General features: G+C 46.1%; 1 protein-coding gene across 1 annotated transcript; it reads left to right on the forward strand.

The window, feature by feature from the left end:
• The first annotated feature begins 2489 nt into the window (after positions 1–2489).
• Positions 2490–17408, forward strand: LOC116708501 (solute carrier family 45 member 3). The gene is made up of 6 exons (XM_032546369.1): positions 2490–2658; positions 9632–9923; positions 13508–13698; positions 13769–14426; positions 15062–15327; positions 15429–17408. The coding sequence occupies exons 2-6, from the start codon at positions 9653–9655 to the stop codon at positions 15819–15821; spliced, it is 1779 nt and encodes a 592-aa protein (XP_032402260.1). The 5' UTR covers positions 2490–2658; positions 9632–9652; the 3' UTR covers positions 15822–17408.
• Positions 17409–17878: the final 470 nt, after the last annotated feature.

The raw sequence follows: 17878 nt of genomic DNA on the forward strand, positions 1-17878 counted from the left end.
ATATGAAATGCTGTTAATATAAAAAGCAACTTAAGAGCAGTCCTTGCAAAGATTTAAAAAAAAAATGCAGATATGTACAGTACAGACCAAAAGTTTGGACACACAGTTGTGTCCAAACTTTTGGTCTGTACTGTATATGTAAATATATGTACAGCAAGTGTGCCACAGTGCAGTTGTGCAAAATCGGACTGATTAGTGCAGAACAATGATTTAGCTTTTATTGTACAGTGAGATGGCATGTGGCAGGAAGGATTTCCTGTATCTGTCCCTACGACAGCGGAGCTGGAGCAGCCTATGTGAGAAGGTGCTCCGCTGTCTGTCCACTATGTGGTGGAGAGGGTGCTGTTTATTGTCCATAATAGACAGAACCTTCTTCAGTGTCCTCCTCTCCACCACAGTTTCCAGGGACTCCAGCCTTAGTCCCAGTACAGAGCCAGCTTTCCTGATGATTTTGTCCAGTCTATTAGAGTCGCTGGCTCTGATTCTGCTTCCCCAACACACAGCAGCAAAGAAGATGGCGCCGGCAACAACACTGTGATAAAAGGTCTCCAACATCTTGCTGCACACTTTGAAGGATCTCAGCTTCCTTAAAAAATAGAGTCTGCTCATCCCCTTCCTGCACACAGCGTCAGTGTTAGATGCCCAGTCCAGTCTGTTGCCGATTACAACTCCCAGGTATTTGTAATCCTCCACCTCCTCCACCACTTCCACTTTGACCTTTAGTGGCCGTGAAGGTATCTTCTTCCTTCTGAAGTCAATCACCATCTCTCTGGTCTTACTAATGTTGAGCCTCAGGTGATTCTGCTCAGACCACTCCACAAAGCTGTCCACCAGTGTCCTGTACTGCCCCTCCCCTCCATCCCCTATACACCCGACAACCGCTGAGTCATCAGAAAACTTCTGTAGGTGACATGACTCAGAGTTGTACTGGAAATCAGTGGTGTACAGGGTGAAGAGAAAGGGAGAACGCACAGTTCCCTGTGAAGCTCCTACGTCACTGACCACCACATCAGACAGGACACTGCCCAGACGGACAAACTGTGGCCTGCCTGTCAAGTAGTCAGTAACCCAGGAGATCACTGAGTCGTCGACACCCATCCTCCGCAGCTTCTCACCCAGCAGCAGAGGCTGGATGGTGTTGAAGGCACTGGAGAAATCAAAGAATGTGATTCTCACAGTGTCTCCTCCACCATCCAGGTGCGAAAGTGCTCGTTGCAGCAGGAAGGTGACGGCATCGTCCACTCCTAAGTGGGGCTGGTAGGCAAATTGCAGGGGGTCTAGAAACATCCTCACCTGAGGCCTCAGCTGGGCCAGGACCAGTCTCTCCATGACCTTCATCACATGAGATGTGAGAGCAACTGGTCTGTAGTCCTCTGGGTCGGATGGCCTTGGCTTCTTGGGAACAGGAACCACATGTGATGTCTTCCACCGCAGGGGACTCTCTCCAGCCTCAAGCTCAGTATCTCTGAGTGTTCAGGCTGGTTGTTGAGTTTGAAAGTGAACTTTGACCCCGTCTCAGTTCCTCTGCTGGTTTTCCTCGAGGATCGTCCTGATTAGCTCCATCCATCTCCCCACCACCTCTGACCTGCTTCCCACAGCATGATGCTGCCACCTCTGTGTTGTCAGTGGTATGTGTGGGTGATATTCAGAGCTAGTTTTCTGTTTTGGTAACAACACAGTTTTATTTAGAGTTATGAGAGTAGAAGGAGACACCATATTTTAATTTCACTTTTCAACTTTGGATGTAAAATTAATGAGTTTTAAAGTCAAGATTAGAATTAAGTCTTAATTTTGTGCTTCAAATTTTTATTTAGAACATACAAAAATCATAACAATTAAGATTAAAAATCATAATTAGGAGTTTCAAAGTAAGCTTGACTGCAATCTTTGACTTAAAATCAATTATGAGAAAAGTCATAATTTGAGATTCAAAGTCATAATATTGAGCCATAAAATTATGACTAGTCAAAATGTTGACTTTAAAAGTGCCCATTTTGGGATGCTATGTCATGGTTTGACTTGCAAAGGCAGATTTAACAGACAGAAACTTTCAAAGTTATAATTATAAATTAAAATCGTATTATCATAACATATTAGGTTCCTTTTTTAATTATTTCATTTCTAAAAATAACAACATCTGCCTGGTTGTTCTGGATTATGTTACAGCACGAGTAAACCAGGTTCTGGTGGGATTTACTTGTTTGCATTCATATCTGTAATTTTCTATCAGCTTTTTGTTACCACTTCCGGTTGGGGCCACATTTTTTTGGCTTACAAAAGAAAAGCTTGTTGACGGCGGTTGTAAGATCATTTAACATTTACTGCAGTGCCTCTTGTTTAATGTGGAAAATTAGGGTTTCTTACACATATGTAAAATCACGGACGCATCTGCTTAACAGTTTGTTTATTAATCAGCGAATAAAGCGTTGTTTAATTTTTGTGGCCTTATTTTGAAAATCCACGCCGGATGTCGCTTTCCACAGCAACAGTAGCTTGACGGCTGTTGTCACAGCTGGGTAGTTGGCTCGCTGGAAGTTGAGCAACAGCCGTCTGGAGCGAGCGAGTCGCGGCGTGGATTTCCAGGAGCCCCGCAGAATCCACGGAGAAGGTTCGGCTCAGGAAAGTCCATCACCACGGTTCCGAATCCCATCTGTGAAGGTACCGGTCTCATTTAAACCCCGGGCTGCTCGTTGTTCGGTACTTTCTAACTTAACCGTTAGTGTTGAAACTTGTTCATTGAGTCTTTTTCCAACCATCCGCCGCCTTCAAACCGCAGGCTACAGATTCATCATTTAACCCATATATGGTCGCTCGGTGCCGTCCTTCTTTCTTCTCCTTTAAACCCGGTTCGGCTGAGACCCGCAGTAGACGTGAGGGATCGCGGTGGAGCCTGCGGCTAAAGGTGAGCGGTTAGCCCGCTTCCAGCCGCCTCAGCGTGGTGCTTTCTGAAAGTTTGTCCGCTCGGCGGCGCCGAACACCGGGCTCCGTGCTCGCTGACGCCTCTGAGTGCCATGATGGCAGAAAGTGATCCGAACCGGACCCGGGGAAGGGTTCTTGTCTGTGTTATCTGGGAGGTCGTGGAGAGGAGACCCCCGTGGAAAGTTACAAACTCCTCTAGGACTGAAAGCGCTGCTGTTTCGATGAACAGACCCTCCATCCTACTGGTACTGAACCGGACCGGCAGAACATTTATGATTGTTAGAGTATTTCACCAAAAAAAAGCAAGTGTGAAGCTTTGAATCGATACCGAGAGCAGGTCTGAAGGAGGTCAGTGAGACGTTTAGTCCGTGTGAGCCATCCCTAAAATCCCTAAAAACGATCTTTGATTGGTAATTAGAATGAATATCAGTTAATTAACTCACAATAACGCCTTTGTTGGGCCAAAAAGACATCAGTAAATCCAATTTAAATCTAATTTGGTATATTGAATAGATATTAAGCTCAAACGTCCAGAGGAAGTTGATGAATCAAAGTCACTGATTCATTCTGCTGACAGAAGCTGCTCAGATATCAGGCAATGACAGGTTTTTAATTGATTTTTTTTATGTGAAATTGACACAAACATTACAAGTAGTTTTTTAATGTCAAGATGTTTTAGATATTTAACCATCTTTAATGAGTGTTTTTTCTAAGTTATTTCATTAAGAACGTCAGCCAGAAAGTTTCTTTTCAATTCTTTTTCAGATAAAACATTATAAATGATTTGTTATTAATATTAAGAAGTGCTTATACCAGCAGCTTTTTAGGATGTAAAAGATGAAAGCATGAGCTACACATTATAAGATCGAATTTCAAGAATTAATTGATCTTCAGGTGAGTTTTTGTCAGACTTACACTTTAACAGTAATCTGTTAATAACAGTTAATAACAGTTCTGTTATTAACTAGAACAGCAAAATATAGCATTCTCAGTAGTTTTATTTTATTTATCTGCACATTTCTATCTGCAACAGCAACAGATTCAGCAGTTTCAGATCTCTGCTGAAATCTGCTCTGTTTTCAGATCATCGTCTGCTGAAAACAGAGCAGAGATTGACCCCCAAACCCCCAGGCCTTCAGCAGCCAAACTTCATGAGGGGAGAATCCTGCATATTATTACACATTATTAAACTATTATTACTCCATTATTACATCATTATTACCCATTATTAAACCATTATTACTCTATTATTACATCATTATATCACTATTAAACCATTATTAAGCCATTATTACTCCAGTATAACCCAATAGCTGCCTGGCAGGCACAGGGAGCCCTCTTGCAGCCGATCCCTGGCCTGTCTGCAGGGCCGGGTCATCTGGTGCTGTCGCCACTCCTGGGTCTGGCAGCAGAGCTCTGCAGGCTGTGTGGCGGCGGCCTAACCCTTCCCTCTGTGATATTGACGGCAGCGGGGAGAACTCTAGTGGCAGTTTTAGCTTCACCCAGTTCACATTATGGAAAAATCTCCTATTAAGCTCATTTCTCTAGCCAGTTGGTAATCAGTTTATTGACAAAATAGTCACCAAATCCATCCTACACTGTCAAACAGGCTTATTTAAGTTTTTATTTACTATAATTAATTACACTGCATGACCCAGCATAAACTAAGTGCTGCTGCTGCATTTTCGGCAGTAAATTCAGATTTGTCTGGTTTAGAAAATGAAACTGAATTATTTATATTCATTTTTGTTACATATTTTTAATATTATATGAAATTAGCTTGAGTGGTTAAATACAAAAACTGCAGATGAATCAATTCTTGATAGAATAATGGAGGGCTGGGTCAGTTTAGGTGTAGGTCAGTGGGGCGGCTGGGTCAGTTTAGGTGTAGGTCAGTGGGGTGGTTGGGTCAGTTTAGGTGTAGGTCAGTGGGGCGGTTGGGTCAGTTTAGGTGTAGGTCAGTGGGGCGGTTGGGTCAGTTTAGGTGTAGGTCAGTGGGGTGGTTGGGTCAGTTTAGGTGTAGGTCAGTGGGGCGGTTGGGTCAGTTTAGGTGTAGGTCAGTGGGGCGGCTGGGTCAGTTTAGGTGTAGGTCAGTGGGGTGGTTGGGTCAGTTTAGGTGTAGGTCAGTGGGGCGGTTGGGTCAGTTTAGGTGTAGGTCAGTGGGGCGGTTGGGTCAGTTTAGGTGTAGGTCAGTGGGGTGGTTGGGTCAGTTTAGGTGTAGGTCAGTGGGGCGGTTGGGTCCATTCTGGGGACATTTTGCAGCTCTGTGACAACCTGGAGATTTAAAATGATTTCTTTTCAACAGGGTAGCTGAAGGAATAAAACTAAATATTAAAAATATTCATTCTTCACATCTCAACAGGACTTCAGTTTCATTTACTGTCTTGAATTTGTTTTGTTCATAACCTCTTTCTTTTCAGGGTTGATTATTAAAAATGTGCATTTAATCATCTCATTTTTCGACCCTAAAAATCATTAAGTTCAGATTTGTCTCATATTTGTTCAATAGTAGCTGCTGTCATTGGGTTTTCAGCTCATTATTGCTGTTCATTTGGTCCATTTGCTGCGGTCTGGCTGAGTAGTTTAGGCCTGGTTGGGGGTTAGGTGCCTTGCTTAGGGGCACATGGACATGTGGCAGGAGACAGCTGGAATCAAACCAATTCCTCATGACATCATCAGTCTAACACAGAGCTTCTCAATTCCAGTCCTCAGTCCTGCTCTGCATGTTTTAGATGAGCCTCTATTCCAGAACAGCTGATCCAAATGATTGCATGACCATCAAGATCTGCAGAAGGCTGATAATCACCACAGATTCAGTCCAGGTGAAACACCGAAAACATGCAGAGCAGGAGGCCTGAGGAAACTCTGGACTGACAGGAAGTGGCTTGAAATCAGGAGAGACTTTCCTGGAGAAACGTCCATTTGTCTGAAATCTGGAGGAAAGTTCAGTGGAAGAAACATTCTGATTCATTTCAGATCCAGTCCAGGTCCAGGTCCAGATCCAGTCCTGATCCAGTCCAGGTTCAGGTCCAGTCCAGACCCAGTCCTGATCCAGTCCAGGTCCAGTTCAGGTCCAGGTCCAGGTCCAGTCCTGATCCAGTCCAGGTCCAGGTTCAGGTCCAGTCCAGATCCAGTCCTGATCCAGTCCAGGTTCAGGTCCAGTCCAGATCCAGTCCTGATCCAGTCCAGGTTCAGGTCCAGTCCCGGTTCTGGCAGCGGGTTTACTGAATCAGAACGTTTCTTTGTGTTCTGTCAGCAGTCGGTCGGCTGGCGGCGCCCGTATCCATGACGACCTCTAATGGAGAAGAGTCCCAGCTAGCTAGCAGTAGCTGTTAGCTGTGAATGGTTTAAATAAATCCGTTTATTGGAGGTTTGCTGCTCTCAGATGTTCTCATGGAAAGAGAAACTAACGTGGCTCGTCTTTGGGTTCAGGTTAAAGTCGCAGCGCTGCAGCAACCTGACAGCTAAACATCAAAACACCAACATGATGGCGACGTCTGGGTCAGAAAATTAAACAAGAAGAAGCACAAGCCGTTACTGTGTGCAGGGATTTTAATGTGACAAATATTTAGTGATGAGTTGAACGCTTAACATTTTAAAAGTTTGATTTTCTTTTCTAAAATGTGAAAAATGAGATTCCAGCTTTGCACATAATGTTTCAAACAATTCAGGGGAAATCCTTTTAAACACCCAGCAAACCAGTTCAGCGTTTCTGCTGATCCACAGCGCCGTTAATAGGAAATGTGGACATTTGGCTCCTGATTCATGTCGTAATTAAACACTTTCTGGCTTAATTAATATGGTTAAGGCGGAAAAAGTGGAATTTGGGAAATCATGAAACAGATTTTATGAGGTTCTGAATGTTCCAGTAAATGTTTCCACCCAGGAAACTGAATGTTTGGGCCACTTGATTAAAACCAGGAAGGACGGATTCCTCCAGATTACATGTTTCTGTTATTCTGCTGATGATGGATATTCATTTCTATTCATTTAGTTTTCCCCAGAAGTGAGGGGCCGTGGCCCCCCGGGCCCCAGCCTTAGTGCCCTGTCGTTTTAAGGACACAAGGAATAAAATCCTCATTAGTATCTATTAAACTGAGCTGCTGGTTTCTCTCAACTTTAGAGATTTTACTTCCAAGTTTTGGACTTTATTGCCTCCATTAAATTAATAAGATCATGTTGTTACACATTGACTTTTATTTAGAGAAATGTCTAATTTTCCTTCATTTCTTACCATAAACTATTTCTTGCGTCCCATAAAATGAAGTAAAAACAAATATGGAGACTTGGATGACATAATAATCAGATGAAGTATTCTATAGTTTCTGCGTTTACACGTCTAAGCAGCCGAGGATTCAGAGGCACAGCAGACCGCGCTTCAGTCCCGATGAAGGAAGGGAAAACATCAGGAACGCCGATGGACTCTTCAGTCCTGAGTGGCGGTGTAGCAGCGGTGTTGGTCCTGGATCAGAACTCGGGTCTGGACCTGATGGACCAACAGAATCTCTGTGTTTAACAGGAGAAAAAATCACAAGAATCCAGATTTACTTCAACTCAGAATCAGTAAAACAAAAAATAAAACACGTTCGCTGTCTGTCGGCCTCCATTTTGTAACAATGCAGGATGTCCTGACGTTGCCATGGAGACAGTACTGGAACGTAATCAGAAAGGACCAAAACAAACGGAAACCAGAGAAATGAAAGCAATTAATTCAGATCGGTCTTGGTCGAAGGAAATATTTTGAACTCATTGATGGAGCTGGACAGCAGGACAACCTGTCTGCAGACGGGGGGCGCTGTCTGCAGGACATTAGCATGTTCCTGTGGGTCCTGGTGGTCAGGCAGGTTTGTCTGCTGCAGCGCCTCCTGGTGGCTTCTCCTCCCTGGTTCCTGACCTCCAGCCTCCACTGGCTCTCTGCATGCAGCTTCTTACGGACACGCTGGGCCTGACGGGGGCGTAACCATGGCTACCAGAGCGGTCGGCCGGTCCACAGCGCTGCGCTCATGGTAACAATAGGCAGTAAAAAGCTGCAGATATGCAAAACACTGCAGCCTATCAGCCTCCGTTGAACACAGAGCTGTCCTGATGCTTTTGTCACATGGGCCAAAACTGTCAGGTCAAAGGTCACAGAGCTCCAAAAAATGCGATGTAATAAGAACTCAATGCAATAGTTGAATTGAACAGATAGTCAGATATTTATGTGAACTATTGCAGAGCCAAAACTGCAGGTTTCTATATTAAAATATATCTGCAGATTTTTATGAAAGAAGTGGAAAAAGCGTCAAACCAGGATGGAGGCAACCACATGTTGGGAGGAGGGCAGGGGGGTAACGCTGTGGGGTAAGAGGCAGGAGACGCTCCACAGTCTGCTGGCTTTGAATCAACCTTCTCCTCAGTGAATGATGGAGATACAGAGAGTCCAGTGAAGACAAGGTCAAAGTTCAGCCACATGACCGAGTCCATCAGGGTTCAGCAGAGTTCATACCAAAGTCCCAAGCTGGAATCTTCGTATCCGCGTGTTTCTGCTACGCCAGAAACATGCGGTGGTCTCAGGCTGAGGACCACCAGTGGTCCGGGAACCACAGTTTGAGAAACCCTGCGGTCCGCTCATAAATCATCCTCTAACAGCAGCCATGGAGCGGCTCCATTTCTGCTGCTGAACTGATTGTGGATAAGACTGCTAAAAGGACTTGGCCTATCCAAAGCTACGCTAGCATAAAATAGCATTTAAATGCTAAACACGTAGCAGCTGATGCTAATGTTGGCGTCCACAGTCCAGATTTCTAAACGAGCTTCACGAATGATCAGAGGAACTCTGGAAAGACGAATGGATAGAAAAACACTTAACAGATTGCAACCCAACAAAACTATAAATATTTTTGTTGCTGAACTTAGACTGATATTTATTCACCCCTAATATTTTAAGGTCCATGTTTGATATTTCTTTATTCTAAATAAAATCCATACTAATTATTAATGGAGGCTGTAGGAGCTGCTGTGACCCGGTACTGTGCTAACATGTGGGATGTTCTGCCTGGTTCTCTGAAGTGGATCTCAGAACCAGAACAGATGATTAACTGTCAAGATATAAGGGTTTCTTATCAGTCAACATTGATAATTATTGACTACCGTATTTTCCGGACTATAGAGCGCAGCTCACTATAAGCTCCATCCACAAAGTTTTTTTTAAAACTGGAAACGTACATATACAGTATAAGCCGCATGGTTCAAAGCGTGGGAAAAAAGTAGCGGCTTATAGTCCAAAAAATACGGTAGTTGTTTTTTTAATATCTGAAGTTCTGTTAAACTAGAGCCTGTTTTTTTCTGTTTTATCCAGTTTTCTCTCCACACTGTAATTTTTTATTTTTATACAGTTTTGTGGCGCGGTGACGAAACATTAAACTGCTGCTGCGCAAGTTACTCAATGTGTTGTTGCTAGGCAACTAGAGAGTGAGTGGGTTGCTAGGCAACCAGAGAGAGTGAGTGAGTTAATTGATGCTGCCCAGCTAGCTTAGCTCGCTGAGAGAGGTTGAGCGGCTAAAGCCTTTTCTCTGCCTACATCTCCCAGAATGCTGTGCAGTGAAGTTATGGAATATTCTATCAGGCGAAATAAAACAATCGATCTGACTGACAGGTTCTGGTCCAGCCGTCCAGAACCAGAGATCTGATCTTGATATCTGAGCCTCTCTGATTTCCTTCTTCTGCTCCTCAGATCCACGATGCGGAGAAGAAGATGAGTCCTCCAGACGGTCTGGGACAACTTCCTGTCTATGCTGCTGTCCCTCCCACCCCCCCCGGACCTCACCCCGCCTTAGCGCCTCCCTTCGCCCGGTCCCCAGTAGGGGGCGGTAAGGCGATGTCTGGATGGCGGTCCCAGGGGCGCCTCCTGCTGCTGAACTCGCTGACCTGCGGCCTGGAGATCTGCGTGGCGGCTGGGATCACCTACGTCCCCCCGCTGCTGCTGGAGGCGGGGGTGGAGGAGCGCTACATGACCATGGTGCTGGGTGAGACTCTCAGATCGACCTCTGACCTCTCCGTTACACAGCCGCAATAAAAACACCAACAAGATTTATCAGCATGAATAAATCTGCTTAAACATTTAGACTAAAGCAACACCTTTATGTAAAAATTAGGAATCTAAAACCAAAGTCTCTGAATTTATTAATAATAAGTTATTGATGAGCAGAAATGATATCATTTAACACCATCAGGAGCATTTCTACTTTAGAGATCAACATCATAATAACACAAACTGTTTACAAACAGAAGTTTTATGTTCCCATTTAATGCCAGTGTTTTCCTGATGAACCAATCAGTCTGTTTGTTGGGCTCTGATTGGTCAAAAAGGACTGAGATTCAGTTTTAAAAACTTCTTTTTAATCATTATTTGTTTGTTTAGAGAAGGGACAGAAAACCTGATTCTGCCATTTTTATTCAGCAGCCGTTGCTTCAGAAACATGATGATAAAGTAAATCTGAGCGTCTCGGTCCTGATGCTGAATCTGTTAGCTGCTGATCGCTGTCATGGTAACGCAGTTTGAGGTGATGGTCTATGCCCATATTAGGGTGGTGGGCGGGGCTTCACTCAGGACTTGTCTGCTGCGCTCAGAGTAGCAGGAAGATGCAGAAGGTCCATCAGAGCTGCACCGATCGATCCGCTCCGATCCTCACCGTTGGCTGATCGGCGATCGGCTGATACTTGGATGTGAAAGCGATCTTATTTACAATAAACAGTCTCTGTGTTCAGACGCTTTCTTTTTGTACGAGGAAACTTAAAAGTCGGGACATTTATTGGTGGTTGAAGTTCTGTTTTGTCCTCCACTGAACTCAAAGCCTGTGATTTTTTAAAAGTTCTTTATTTTGGTGACAAGCTCCAGGTAGTCTGGCCACAGTGAGGCCTAACAGACTCTTCATCGCTTGCTTTTGTTGTTTACTTTCTCACTGTGGGACCCAAACTTCAATAGAAACCATCAGCATCATAGAGTCTATGTAGGTGGTGTCCAAAGTGTGGCTCAGGGGCCATTTGTGGGCTTTGGAATGATTTTGTGTGGCCCCTGACAGCAGTTCAGGAATGGAGCCAATGCAGATGAAGACTTCCTGTAGTTTTTACAGGATGAGACTTTTTACACAGACCGCAGATAAATAAATGTAACATTTGATTATCAATGCTGCTGAATTTGATTTAATGGTTTCAGTATACATGAATTAAAATATTTTAAATTGTTTAACATTTATATGTAAGATTTTAAGGAGCTGGCAAGTTTACTTTGTAAAAGTTCAAAGAACAATATTCATAGTTAAATTGCTGTGTTACCATAGCAACAATCTGATGCTGTGAGTTTAATCTTTGACTTTAAGCTGTTTGTTCACAAATAGAAATTAGTAAACTGTAATTATAACTGATTGTTTTTGGTTTGGCCAGTTAATCTACTCTCTCTCTCCCAGATTAAATCCAACCCAGAAGCTGTTAGAGGTGCTGATGGTTTTAGCAGCACGAGGGGCCCCTAGGTCAGATTCTGCCCCAGGCCTCATGCAGCCTGGGACCGGCCCTGCAGGATGAGTTCAATCTGCTGCACTGAGCAGAGATGAGCAACAAACTGAGATTTAATTCAATGCTGCTAATGAGGCTTTAGCAGCTCTAACATTTCTGTCTGTTGAGTTTTTAACAAGAGACACAGAAACTGTTTTGGTTGCTCCAGTTTATGGGACGAGTTTCTCAGATCTCTGCGCGGCTGGACGCATTAACTCTGTCTGACTAAGTGGACAAAGCATTTGGTATGATTTGATGCATCGCGTAAATGGAAAAATAAAACTAAAAATAATATAAAACCAGCGTGAAGCGTGACTACGAGGCGAAAACTCCTCACCGGCTGAACCTGCATGATGAGGTTAGCGCTGGTTAGTTAACCGCTAACCAACCGGGACACAGACATGAACTTTACAGGGCAGACAGCGCCACACGCTGAGATGGAAAAGCTGTGCAAATTTCTTTGTCTACAATTATAAATCATTCTCACCTCTCGCTCAACGCTCCTCTGAAAGCCACTACAAGTTAATCCTAAGGTTCACGTAGAGCTGCACAACCAGAGCTAACACGGTGGGTTTACACTCCTAACTTGATCAAAAACTCTGGAAAGAATCATAATTCCTCACAGGGGGTTGATGTAAATATCCATACAGGTCAGCCTGAGTCCAGTTAGAGTGAAAGGAGGAGCGCGATCCGCGCTGAGGTAAACTTTAGAGATGAAGCAGCAGCAGCGCGGGAGGCGCCAGCGGAGTGAATGGTCCTGCTTTAAATGCATAAACTATAAAACTATGTTCTATACACTTACCTTTCAGGAATTAATCCGCTCCGCCACTGAAACACTCACAGCAATAGAGATGTTTGCAATCCGGATTTTAAAAACAGAAAAACAAATTGTGTTTTTAATTTTTTTTATTATAGTTATTATTATTATTTTACTAAAGACATAAATAGCGGCTAAATCATGGCGGGCCGCCAGCCTTATATTGCACCAGGGGAAACCCTGACTACTGTTATCGTCCTGTTGCTGTCCAGCTCTTCCTCCAGCTTCTTCAAACGAACTCGTCACTTCCCTCCGTGCTGCTCTCACATCTCCAACCTCAACCCAAACCTCCAGAGTTTTTTCTAGAACATTTCTGAGATTAATCTGAATATTTCTGCGGTTTTTGGAATAAATTCACTGGATTATTTTTTGTTTTTCATATACTACGGCCCTAATACTGAGCAGTAGGATAACCAGTAGGATTTACTGTTCTTTTCTTTTCTTTCCCCCTAGTGGAGGATGGAGGGATACCAGGTGATCCCAGAACAGGCTTACTAGCTGATTGCTGATTTTAACTCTTGTATGGTGGTTTCTAACTAGCCAGATTCAGATTCAGGCACACATGGAGAAGAAGCAGCTAGCGTCAGGCTGGTGTCCTTCTGTAGCAGCAGCCGATATGACGGCAGAACGGAGGAACGGCGGCTGGCCTGAATGGATCCTCTGCTTGCAGATGTTCTGCAGGGAGAGCAGAACATCTCAGTGAGCTGGTTCCTGCATGCTGGCGTTCTGAAGAGCTCGTGTTGAGCAGATGGAGGCTGAGAAAAGGCAGGGGCATTATGGAATATGTCAACCATTATGTTTTTGAATGATATGCGTCATTTTGATGTTCTCTGGTCCTGAATGATGGACGTTTACTGTGAAACTCAGCTTTCTGCTCCGTCAGGACGCCCTGCCTTACATCTGCCATGTCAAAGGTTCACCAGCTATTGCCAAGCGCCCCAAGTGCTCAGATAATAATCAGCTACATAATTCAGAAAGTAGGTCGAGCAGTCAGTTTCACTTTGAGTTTCCTCATTTCTATTACTGCTCAGTTATGAGATGGGCTGTCTCTTTGTACGGACAGGTCGTTCTGTGCTGGTGTTAAAATGCATCACCTTTATTCTTCCCTGCAGGTCACTTACTTATGAACATTCTGACTAACAGACACTGGATCATGTTGGGAACAGTTCTGCTCAGAAACCTGATGATTTTAGCAGGGAGTCCGTCCCTGTGATGCTTGTGGTTTCCCCGGTGTGTCGGCAGGTATCGGCCCGGTTCTGGGGCTGCTCTTCATCCCTCTGATCGGCTCGGCCAGCGACCAGTGCAACAGCAGCTACGGCCGCCGCCGGCCCTTCATCTGGCTGCTGTCGCTGGGCGTCCTGCTGGCGCTCTTCATCATCCCCAACGCCGACCTGCTGGCGGCCCGTCTGCCCTGGGCGGAGCGGACCCTGCAGGTGGGCGGGATCCCGTCGGCCCTGGAGCATGCTGGGAAACCGTCCTCTGACTGCTGCTGCCTTTCTCCAGGTGGGCTTCCTCATCCTGGGCGTGGGCCTGCTGGACTTCTGCGGCCAGGTGTGCTTCACGCCGCTGGAGGCGCTGCTGTCGGACCTGTACCGGGACGAGGAAGACTGCGGCCGGGCCTTCGCCATGTTCTCCTTTATGGTCAGCGTGGGCGGCTGCGTGGGCTACCTGCTGCCCGCCGTGGACTGGAGCCGCAGCCCGCTGGCCGCCTACCTGGGCGGCCAGGCCGAGTGCCTCTTCTCCCTCCTCATCCTCATCTTCGTCACCAGCGTCATCGTCACCATGAAGGTGTCTGAGGAGCCGTCCCGTTCGGGGCTGGCCCGGTCTGGCCCGCGGCCGGAGCCCGGCGGCGGCGCCAGGGAGGCGGGGTGCTGCGGACTCCCTCGCTCCTGCTTCTCCCAGCTCAGGTGCAAGCTGCGGCTGCTGGGGGCGGGGCCTCTGCTCTGCCTGCTCCGCACCTGCCGCACCACCATCCCCGCCATCTTCTGGAGCTACTGCCGCGTGCCACGCGTCATCAGGCAGCTGTGTGCGGCGCAGCTCTGCAGCTGGATGGCCGTCATGTCCTTCATGCTGTTCTACACAGACTTTGTGGGGGAGGGGCTTTACGGCGGCGTCCCCAGCGCGGCGCTGGGGAGCGTGGCACGGCAGCGGTACGATGAAGGTCAGACTCTCTCTCCTCATTCTCTGATTGGCTAATGGCTCAGCAGCTATAAGCCTGCTCTGTTATCTAGCATAGCATCCATCAGTTAGCATCAGTTGATCAGGTCCAGATCATGTCTCCTGATCCTTCCCTTCTCTCTTTCCTTCTCTGTGTTCCTACTCTTTAAATAATCCCAAAGTAATAAAGTTTATATGAATAATAGTGCTGGGACTATTAAAATGTGATGGCCATGTTGGAATGACTTCCTGAAGGCGGAGTTTTAGGAAGAGTAGGAGCTTCTTAAAGAGACATAGGCCCAATTTGAAGCCGTTGGGTTAGAAAGTCAAAATTATTTTAAGTTATATTTGATATGTACAGCATTTTAATAACAACTGAAGGTAATATAGTTACTGGATCTATAAAGTGATTCTGTGTGCTTGGAACATATGGGATACTGCCCCTTTAATTAGAATCTAGCTGAAGTGCAAAAATATTAATATTTATTTGTATTTTGCCTTTTTTCAGCCTCTGCTGGATGTTTTAGCTAGAGACCTGTTAACATTTTTAACACAAAAACCTGGCAGGCCGCCTGGTAGGTTGGGTTCTGACCCGGCTCTGACCCAGGTCTGGTTCTGACCCAGTCCTCTCTGTTTCAGGCATCCGCATGGGCAGCCTGGGCCTGTTCCTGCAGTGCGCCACGTCCACCATGTTTTCTCTGGCGATGAGCCGTCTGCTGCGGCGTTTCGGTCCGCGCCGCGTCTACCTGGGCAGCATGGTGAGCTTCACGCTGTCCGCCCTGGGCATCTGCCTGTCCGGCAGCGTCGTCATGGTGACCGCCATGACCGCGCTCACCGGCTTCGCCTACGCCACGCTGCAGACCGTCCCGTACACGCTGACCTGCCACTACCACAAGGAGAAGGAGGTACGTGTTGGCGCCCCCCAGTGCTGAGGGGAAGGTGTTGGCGCCCCCCAGTGCTGACCAGACGGTGGTGCTAACCGTTCTGTCGCTGCGTCTCGTTGCAGGTCTACTTGTCTCCGGGGAAACCCAGAACCTCGCACAGCAGCAACGGCGTGGCGGCGGGGCGGGACGCCGTCTACCTGACCCCCGCAGAGGAGGAGGGGGGGGTCCAGAACCACAAACCGCCTCTCCACAGGCAGGACGAATCTGAATGCTTTCCCCTCCAGCAGGGCGAGGCGGGCGAGGCTGGCGGCGAGCAGCGCGGCGTGGGGCTGGACTTCGCCATCTTGGACAGCACCTTCCTCCTGTCGCAGGTCATCCCCACGCTCTTCATGGGCGCCGTCGTCCAGCTGGCCGGATCCGTCACCGCCTACATCGCTAGCTCTGCCCTCTTCGGCGCCGTCGCCATCTACCTGTCGACCCGCATCGTCTTCGACCAGAAGGACCTCCAGAGCTGAGGCAGTCAGGTCCTGCTTTACCCACAATGCCTTTGGGGGTGGGAGGCGTCCTGAGGTAGAACCGGCAGCAACACCATCCACTTGAATAATCTCCAGGTTCCATCTGGACCATTTAGAACCGTTCTGCTTTGGTTCTGATCCATTTGGTTCTTAAGGTCTCCACTGAGTCCAGATCCCGATATTTATCCATAAACATGAAGTTCTGACCCATTAAGGCCCGGAAAGGCAAAGTATTAGCACCTGTTTCTGTTTTGTCCTCCGTTTTCAGGCTGCATTAGGGTTAAGGGTCAAACACGTTGATGCAGTTATAAATATTAATATTTGATGAATATCGGTCATTCATCGGCTGAAAAAATATGAAAATTAGATTTTAAAGCAAAATCTCGTTTTATTAAAAGGAACATCTACCAGTCTGAAAAATCCCACCAAGGTGGGCGGGGCCAGGAGAGGCTGGGGGCGTGGCCAGGTCTGACAGAGGGGGAAGACCAAGTCAGCGCTAATGCTAACGCTAACTTAACCATTTAGCGGCATTTCAGACCATCTGGAGACGTTTCTGTTCCGGATCGTCTCCTCCAGAAGTTCTGCCGATTTCCAGACCCTGAAGGAGCAAAGCAGCCCAGGCCATCATACTGCCACCACCGTGTCTGACTGTAGTTCCAGACGCAGACATGAAGTTGGTGTTACTGGCGTTTCGGCCTACTTCCTGCTGCCAGGCGGTTCTGGACTCTGGGGGTTGGAGAGATTTCTCGGCTTGTTTGACCGTTAGTTTGATCTGCGGCGTTTAATGCGACAGGAAAGTGGAGTGAATATTTCCTCCAGCTCCAGGTCAGGTGAGCCTCTCTCTGTTCACTGCTGGTGGATCTGCTGTGGAACCAGTTCAAACTGGTCCAGAGTACTGGTAGCATGCACACACTGACCTCTGCCCTGCTTAGTTTCCTGCGTTGCCCTGGTTACGGTTTGCATCTCACTGCATATCCAGACGATAACGCAGGACGCCAGATGGGCTTGTTGCAGAGAAGTGCATGGATACCGTCTCCATAGCAACTGTCCCTGAAAAGACCAAAAACAGAGGCTGAACCCAGAGCCCGATAGACTTGTGTGTGCGTGTTTGTGTGTGTGTGTGTGTGGTAAGAAGCCCCCCCCCCCCCCCCATTAGCGCCACCTTGAGGTGAAACTCAGGACTCTGTTGCCGTGGCAGCAGTCAGGAGGAAGGTGGCTGAAGAAGTGCCTGCTCTTTATTAAACATGTAAATATGGATTTATTTATTCTGCTGAAACAAACAGACTTCTGGGCTGAAAGCTTTTCTGTGAAAGATAAATTATTTATATAGAAAACAACTTTAAAGCTAATTTATTTCATAAACATCTCACAACCTCTGGCGATATGAAGTCAGTTTTATTATCCGTCATGTTTTCATCCTTCTTTACCTCTGAATGTCCGACCGGGTCGATGGAAACCAAATATCCTGTTTGAAACTAAAGACAAATCTGATATTTTTGATATGAATTCATTTTGCTCCTCTTTATACTCTGTACCAGCTGTTACCAAACAGATTTTATACAGAATAATAAAAACGTTTATCATCCACTTATGTCTCCTGTCTGAAGATCATTTAAGAAAAAATAATACAAAAGTTGGTTTATTTCAGTGATACACTTCCCACGCTCTTTCACAAAAACCCAGATTTCAGTCTCTTTGAAAACATAGGTTAATAAAAATTATTTCAATCCAGACATGTTTTGTTATTCCACTGATATGAACGACGTCACATTCCTGCTGTTGGAGCTTCTCTGAGTTTCCTTAACCAAATATTTTCTATATTTGATTGTTTTTTTTTTTAAACACCAAAATCTGGAGGCCGTCCATAATTTTGAAAGTTACGATTTCCACCCCTAACTTTGGCAGCCGCACAGATATTTTCAGCTTTATGCACAGAGTACATAGCAGAGGCAAGTGAAATCAATCAATCAATAAATCGCTTCTAAATCTGACCTCTGACATGACAGCGCGCAGCGTTACTGACAGGAAATCAGGAGAAACTTTGGCTTAAGTGGCGC

Source organism: Xiphophorus hellerii, chromosome 2 (genome assembly GCF_003331165.1).
Source record: "Xiphophorus hellerii strain 12219 chromosome 2, Xiphophorus_hellerii-4.1, whole genome shotgun sequence".
Lineage (NCBI taxonomy): Eukaryota > Metazoa > Chordata > Actinopteri > Cyprinodontiformes > Poeciliidae > Xiphophorus > Xiphophorus hellerii.